The sequence below is a fragment of the Anguilla anguilla genome, chromosome 1 (genome assembly GCF_013347855.1).
Source record: "Anguilla anguilla isolate fAngAng1 chromosome 1, fAngAng1.pri, whole genome shotgun sequence".
NCBI classification, from domain to species: domain Eukaryota; kingdom Metazoa; phylum Chordata; class Actinopteri; order Anguilliformes; family Anguillidae; genus Anguilla; species Anguilla anguilla.
In genome coordinates this window covers 70081309-70089296 of record NC_049201.1, presented here as the reverse complement: position 1 = coordinate 70089296, position 7988 = coordinate 70081309, and the positions used below count along the sequence as shown (strand labels likewise).

Below are 7988 nucleotides of genomic sequence, written 5' to 3'. Positions count from 1 at the left end.
TTCATCCTGCCTCCAGTTAGGCTGTGGCTGTCGAGAGGAGAAGGGGGAGGGCTCAGCCACTTTGAACCGAGAGCTTGGGCCTTCCGTTCCGAAAAACTGCATGGAGACAGGGGGAGAGGGGGAGGGGCTGCGGGGCGGCTGCCGGGGAGGCTGTCTTTGTTGAGTTCAACATTAATGCAGTCAGTGTGTCAGGAAACACCAGTCGGTTGGAGAATTTGTTTGTCAGCGTCACCACGCACACACACAATCATCTGCTGGAAGACGTGTGTGTGTATGTGTATCCGATGAACACATTCATAATTTTTTTCCAAGATGACAAATCTATCGTTAAACGCACAGGCCAAATCCGCCTCGTCTCTTTTAGTGCTTCTGTGGATTGGTTCCACAGGCTCAGGTAAAAACATAAACAGGAAAACACACAAACGCGCACCACACACACTGTACACAAACCCAGCCAACCGCAGATACAGAGAAGGGGGTGGCAGGCTAAATCCCACACAATCCCAAACGGATTAAAGGGGTTGAGTCTCCAGATTACGTGTCCGTCCTTTCCCTCCCCAGCTCTGTCAGTCCCCTTTCCCCAAATTTCAAGTCACCCTAATTCCCCCCTCTCTGCCCCCCCTCCCCCCTGCCATGACACCCCCTATGGAGTTGCAGCTGTTTACGCAGACATCCAGCCAGCCAACTGTCAACAATTTTTTTTTTCATGTGGGATCAAGGGAGAGGATAACAGACAAAATGCAGACAGAACAACAACACCAACAACAGGCAGCAACAAATTTCAAAATGCGTGTCATTTATTAAAACATTTTTCTTTTGCACCATTGCTGAAAAAGTAGTCACACGAACAGAACTGCTGGAGAAAGGGAGTGTGCAGAAGAGAAACAGGAAAGGAGGGATTGCTATAGTCAGTAAAAGAGTTGAAGAGGGAGGGGTAGAAGTACAGAGGGAGATAGACAGGCAGCGAGAGAAGTCGAAAGAGGCAGAGAGAGAGGAAGAACTGTACAGTCATGTAAAAAAAAAGGCAGTTGAAATAATACACATCATTTTCGACCGATTCGTTTGGCCTTTGTCTTATAAAACAAGCACGGAAAAGAAAAGTAAAATAAGTGCAAATGGATTCCACCCTCCCCCACAACCCCTCATACAAAATAAATCACAGACATTAGATAATACTGGCATTATTCTGCTTCATGTTGACGCTGTGGTGCTGTTGTCAGCGGCTGCGCTGTGCTTTGAGATGGTTAACACAGTGAGAGCATACGCGAGCTGAATCATTGCGAATCTCCATCACGCTAAACGGTCGACTGCAACTGACACCGGTGCCAATATTTCGCCTCTCTCCTTTTTTCAAATTCTACAAATCCAATCAGATCAAATCTTTCAAGTTTCCAGGTTTTCTCTGGAGCGAATCTATATTCAGACAGAGAGCATGTAATTAATCGGCAAGTGCAACTGAATCGAATTCATTTATCTGAACAAAATCGCAAAACAACTCATGAAAACTTGAAATCCAACCGCTTAAGATTCAGGGGTACAGTGTATGAGAGGAGGGGGGGAAAGAAAAACAGATGACAAATAAATCCTACACGAGTTGGGTTGCTGTGTAAACATTTCTAGGAAAAAGCACAAAAAAAACCAATCAAAAATGTAGTATAAAAATCACTGTTCACATCCCATTTGGTAAAGGCACAGTTGTCCAATCAATAATTTTCCTTTTTTTTACGGTAGCAATAATACCTTATGTACACACAGCTACAGTGGCTCCAGCAGTTTTCGAAGCAATCAGAGGAACTGACTACACAAATCAGTCATAAAATAAATAAATTAACGAATAAATTAATGCAAATCTCAATAAACTCAATAAACACTGGAACTCCGGGTCTTCTTTTTAATAGAGTAAGGCCTCCTCCAGTCTTGACCCTTTAAGTCCACAATTCATTCTGTCAGGTGCAGCTTAGGGTTTTTTTTGGTGTGGCCTATTCTTGTCCTGATGTCGCTGCTGCTGTTGTTTCCCTCCTCATGTACATACAGTGCCGTGGGCTACACTGGTGACGGGCTGCTTTCTACCTCATCAGCGTCACTCCCGCTGTAACTGTAGCCCGCTTCCGGGCGGCGTTTCAGATTTACACAAAATCCACAAGTCTAGAATTGCTTTAATGCACTGGCCTAAAATGGATCCTTAGCCCTCTGCGCTCAGGGACGTCTGTACTCAGTCGGTTAAGATTCGAGGAATTCTCTGCGATTTATTTTAAGCCGTGGAAAACGAGACGTGGAAGAAGACCTTCTGCCTGATACCTGCGGTTTGATATAATGCTACATTTGTGGATTCACTTCAAGCTGCTACCGGTGCTGCCTTTGCCTAACTAGCTGTGCTGTCATTGGTTACTGTCAATTTCTCTCTCCTGATATAAAATAAATGTACAATCCTTTTGCACGTAACACAAGCAAAGTGATGAACTGCAGTGCAATTGGCTGTTTATCAGCCGCTCTTTATGACAGCTGTGATTTAATTTAATTTTCATACAGCTGATCTTGCATTGCAGTCGTGTCTTAATTCTGCACTGATGTTATGTTCCTTTAATTGTGTTCACTGCTGATGTTTAAGCTTCGAGTGGGGATTCCACTCAGCAAAAACATACTGTTTAAAAAAAAGGGGGGGAGAAGTAGACCTGCTCTATTCAGGTTCTGATTTCATCAGAAATGAACCACTTACTGAAATTCACATGCAAAATGGCAGTTCATTTTTTTGCATATAAAAGTATTCATTAAACAGAAGCTCCAAAAGTTAAAAAATGGAAGAGTACGTAAAAAGACTTCTTCGCCTGGCCAAGAGGGACAGTCACCCTCAATCCCACCCCCACCTCCTCCTCAACCCCCCCCTCCCCCCCCCCCCCACCCCCATTTCATTTCTTTATTTCATACGCTGCTGTGAAATATTAGTCGTAATATTGCTTTTGTTTTGATGATGTCGTGGTGACGAATCTAAATCATTTTTGTCACCGTTGATGTTCCTATTGTGGTCCTTTGAATTTCGAAACTAGAACATCCCACAGAAGACAAGCACACTCATAAAAATGAAAAATGAAAGGAAAAATGTGCACCAGAAATGCTTCATCATCACAACCCCCCCCTCACCCCACCCCATTCCCTATAAATGAGTGCATTTGTAATGATCCAACTCGCCACATGTAAACTCACAGCATCTAGGAACAATAACTCATAAGAACACTGTGTTTCGAACATCAAGTCTGTGTGGGACTGTGCACTCTCACTCTCCCCCCGCCATTCAAAGGCTTCAGCAAGGGTGGGAGAGACTGGCTCCGCCCCTGCCGGGCCTCGGAGGCCCCGCCCTCACAGTCCTCTGTCTCTGTGGCAACAGGCTGGCTCCGGCAGGCGACTGGCTGGCACTGCGGGGGGAGGAGACGGTGCGGATCGGAGGAAGGTGTGGTGGAGGACACGGAGCTGTCCTGCGTGGCCGGGCTGCCGCTGGCAGAGGGAGGCGAGAGGGCCCGGGCGGGGAGGCCTCCCTTGGCGCCCCCACCTCTGCTGTCGTGGGAAGAGCAGGACGTCGGGGGGCTGAGGATGGCGGTGACGTGGACCCAGGTGGTGCTCAGCTCGGACCAGCTGATGACTCCGTGCTCCCGCTCTCTCTCGCGCTCTCTCTCCTCTCCCGCGTCGCCCGGGCGCTCCGCCGCGCGTCTGGCGTGTCCGCCGGCCCCTCGCTCTCCCTCCGGCCCCCCCGCGCGTCCTCCCTCCTGCCCCCCTCGGTCAAAGCGTTTACAGCGGAGGGGCGGGGGGGCTGGGGAGTCTGTGTCTGACCAACTGAGCCTCCGTTTCTACCAGACAGCAAAAAGGAGAAGTCTTAAAACAAAAAACAGTAAAAGTCAAAAAACAGACTAGGGGCCTGATTCACTAAGACCTTAAGCATGTGCGAAACCTTTTACCCCACGCAAAACCAATAACATGATCAATGATTGGTCATGGTATTTTTTTTTGCAACAGTCATTGGTTGTGTTGTCAGTTTTGCGTACCCTAAAAGGTTTTGCACATGCTAAGGGTTCAAGTAAATCAGGCCCAATGTTGTCTGTATGGCTCTTCTGCAATGTAGAAATAACTGCAACAGCACTACGCCAGTGGTCTGTAAGCTTGATTCTGTCTAGCCTGCGTTTCATGCAAATATCCGATTGCATAACCGCATAAAGTATTTCCCTCCCTTTGCCTGCTGATATGCTCACACACAGGAGCTTTAGGGGGACGGGGGGGGGGGAGCTGCGGCTCACCTTGACGGGGATGTGCAGCTGGTCTCTGTGCTTGTGTGGGGGGGTGCCGTGGGGGGGCGCAGAGCGCTCGCTGGTGGAGGGGGCGCAGGGGGTAATCTGGGGGAACCACAGTTTGAGCATCATTTCCACTTGTAGCAGGGTGTGGAGGTACTTCCCACTGAGGGAGAAAGAGGTTATCAATTATTACAACTTTATATTGCACAGGCCCTTGCCAATTTAAATACAAATATAACTCAATACTGAGAGCTATGCAAGTGTAATTAATTCATGATTCATTTCTCAACAAACTGTAAATAATGCACTGCGAGAACGCTGTGTCGCAGTGCCAGTGTTAGAGGTACAGCCAGATAAGCGCCCTGATCCAGTGGGTCTTATAGCGGTAAGCTTACAATAAATACAAGCGCAGGGACTTGTAGTGGTTGGCTCTTACCCAATGGTAGGCTTCCGCAGCACTCCCACAATCCTTTGGATTCTGTCCATGGCAACACTCTGCTGGAAACTGCTCAGACCTGTCAATCAGAAATAAGCCCCGTCAGAAACTTGCCCGTGTCCTTTCTGCCCATTCCACCGGACTGGTTAGGGGGAAAAGAGAAGGACGTAACCTTTCTCACGCAGAGAAGCTGTACTGCGCTCGTGGTAAAGAGGACATTGTTTTAAACATGCGCACGCGCAGAAAGAACGCCAAGGGAAGGGGAGCGCATACCTCTGTCGAATCTTCCCTTCTTAAGGCCGTTGAGAAGCTCCAGCAGAGGCCTTATGAATCCCTGCAGCTCCACACACTGACAGGACACAAGATGGAGGAAAGAAAAAAACAGCAATGAAATTATGCAACGCGTTTGATTTCACACGCCACCACCGAGAGAGCAGCCATGCTGCTACAGACGGCAGGCTGCAGAGACCGCAGAACAGACCGGCTCACGGACGAGCGAGCAGAACGGCGGCAGGACTGACCTTCCGAGCGAAGAGGTGGTCCCCCTCCGTCGGAGCCCCGCCGGACGACGAGGACGACGACGACACCAGGGCGGAGTAGGAGGAGGGGGCGTCGCCGGAGCGGCGCTCCGCCGGGCCGCTCCCGGGCGGGGAGCAGCGCTCGCGGTCGCTGAAGCCGTCGCAGGCCCACTGCGAGGCGGGGCTGCCGGCGCTGCCCCGCACCGCCGAGCACGCCGCTCCCCCGGGCCGCCGCACCGCCAGGAACACGCCGCCGTCGTCCTCGCCGAACAGGAAGCTGTCACTCGAGCTCAGCGAATCGCGGGACGCCTGGGAGGAAGTACTGCCTGATGACTGCATCACTGCGGAGACGGAAGCAGAAAAAAAGGATGTTAACATTACAGCAAAAATACTGTATTTATAGGGGATAGACAAAATGAGAAAAAACGGGTAAGGAAGGAAAATCTGATATTTTATAATCATCTACACTTTCCTATTTCTTTCTCTCTTTAATATATCCTTTCTGAACCTTTTTTCCGCAACAGTCTGTCTGTCGATGTCACTAAGTGGATCTCAAACCAATCTCTAGGGTGGGGTTACATCAAAAGTCCAAGTTTGAGTATGTCCTCATTTGATTAGAAAAATGGGGTCCCCATAAATATGGCAGGTCCTGACAAAAGCAGGGATGATGATGAGTTTCGCTCCACATTTCTGTGGATCTTGAGAAAGCAGAGGAAATGGAGCAGGAGTGAATGTGGAGCCAGAGTCGTCATTAAGATTGCAGCAGAAACGTGAGTGCACAGGGCTGCTGGTGTAAGATGGGGGGATGGTGCTGGTAATGGTGGCAGTAGCAGTCGTAGTAATACTACTGTCAGGGCCTGTCACTTGCTCTCACCCCTCCATCCAGCACTCGCTCTCTGCCTCCACCTCCCCCTCTTTCTCCCCCTCGATTCACACACCAACCCCCCATCTCCCGTTCTCTCCACAATTCTCCCCTGCTACACATCTCACCACATAGATGGGTCTCTCTGCCCTCCACCACCACCCCCATTCCCACCACTCGCTCAATCCCCCTGGTTCTCTCGCTCTTTCGCTAATCTAGGAGTCCCCGCTGGCCTAAAATTCGACAGACAGTACAATTAGACATAGGGGTCATGCAAGCTCACTGATTATACTGCACAGATATCCTGGAACAGTGCAAGCACAACCTTCATTAAAGAGAGCCTAAGAAGAACCCCTTCTAGGCACGAGCAACAAAAATCTCACTGCAGACAGTTAGGGACCAGTCACATCACTGCATAACCACACACCACCACGCATGGATGTTTGCTACGTACATTCAAATAACAGCACATTATTTGAGAAAAAAAACATACACAGTAACACAGACAAGTAGGCATGTGCATGCACACTCTCATACCCACATACAGGGTATGCCATCTCCCCTGACAATCCAACAAATGATAAGCTTACAAGAGTGAGCATACCGACACAAAAATACCTATGCTAGTCTACCTACCCCTGTCCCCTGGTCTCCTTTCCCTCAGCTCCCTCCCTCCCTCTCTCTGTCTGGGTTCACAGCTGACTTCCAGTCTGTCTGAGCGTGCCTGTCTCGCAATGTGACCATACCCCTGGACATGTGTGCTGATAGCACTGCTATGTACAAGGTTGTGGTACGTTTTAATCAGGGCGTAGTAGGCATTTGAAACGTCGAAATAAAACACATCCTTGCATACAAACTTTCAAGAGCAAGAAGGACACAGCTAAATGCAAAACTGAAAATAAGTAGTACAAAATTCTGTCGGTATTTTAAATATGACTTGTTTGGTTTTACGAACTACCCTGCTTTGCATCAACACTAGAAAAACATTCCCGCACTCCTCGAGCGCGCAACCACATTAATGACGTACAATTTGCCATGTTAAAATTAAACAGCCTCATTCTATAAGATTGATGTACAATACAGCCTAACAATTTGTAAACAAAATTATATATCAGAATCAATAAAAAAATACGCTATCTGTGCTGTAACCGTTATATTAAAGCTAGCGAACGTTACAAAAATGAAGCAACACAACATAGCAACAAAACACGTTTGAGCGTAATAAAGTGACAGAAGTCCTAAATCCTGCAATTAAGTACAACAATAAATCAGCTAGAAGGTTGGACCATTTTATACACTGGTAAACTGTACAAACGTTAGCTATATGTCATTAGCTATCCTTCTAAGTTACAATTTGAAAGACATATTCTCACCTTGAACAGAAGACACCAAAACAACAAGGACCTGCCCCCAATGGCGGAAACGATACTTTTCAACGACAGGTAATCTTATACAATCAATCGCAAATACTTTCTTGAAAAAAAAACTCCTTCAATGAGTAGTGTCCCGGTGCCCGCTTCACCAGTCAGGATTCACAACTCGCCTTCTTTCGCAGCCCCTTTCTTTCTCTCCCCTTCATCTGCCCATTGCAAGCGTCAACATGTGCAAGGCTACACGTGCCGAACTGTGTGCAGGCCACACACGACCAATCATTGGCTGGCTGCCTGACAGCCCCTGTTCCCATTGGTCAGATCTCTAGCCAGTGAGCGATTCACTGGTAAAGGATTGGACAGTGTCTGTTGTACTCGTGGCCCCGCCTACACATGTGGCATCCGTGTGTAGGGCTGGGTACTACAGATACACACGCGTCTACGCAGCGTGCGCACGACCGCCCGTGCACTCAGCACTGACAGTGCTTAATAAATCAATTTTAAGTGTGTTTTATGGCAAGTATT

The 7988-nt window shown here is 48.2% G+C and overlaps 1 protein-coding gene across 1 annotated transcript; it reads right to left on the bottom strand.

Moving 5' to 3' along the window:
• Positions 1 to 2904: 2904 nt before the first annotated feature.
• Positions 2905 to 6845, bottom strand: LOC118214929 (circadian-associated transcriptional repressor-like). Its single transcript, XM_035395263.1, has 6 exons — positions 6730 to 6845; positions 5235 to 5572; positions 4987 to 5062; positions 4714 to 4792; positions 4284 to 4440; positions 2905 to 3839 (listed from the first exon to the last, which is right to left on the bottom strand). Exons 2-6 carry the CDS (start codon positions 5568 to 5570, stop codon positions 3246 to 3248), a joined length of 1242 nt encoding a protein of 413 aa, XP_035251154.1. The 5' UTR covers positions 5571 to 5572; positions 6730 to 6845; the 3' UTR covers positions 2905 to 3245.
• Between the last annotated feature and the right edge of the window lie 1143 nt (positions 6846 to 7988).

Coding starts and splice junctions, on each gene's coding strand:
- LOC118214929 (XM_035395263.1), bottom strand. CDS start 5,570: ATGCAGTCATCAGGCAGTACTTCCTCCCAGGCGTCCCGCGATTCGCTG. Junction 5,063..5,234: donor ACCACCTCTTCGCTCGGAAG/GTCAGTCCTGCC, acceptor GTGTCCTGTCAG/TGTGTGGAGCTGCAGGGATT. Junction 4,441..4,713: donor CTGCGGAAGCCTACCATTGG/GTAAGAGCCAAC, acceptor TTTCTCCCTCAG/TGGGAAGTACCTCCACACCC.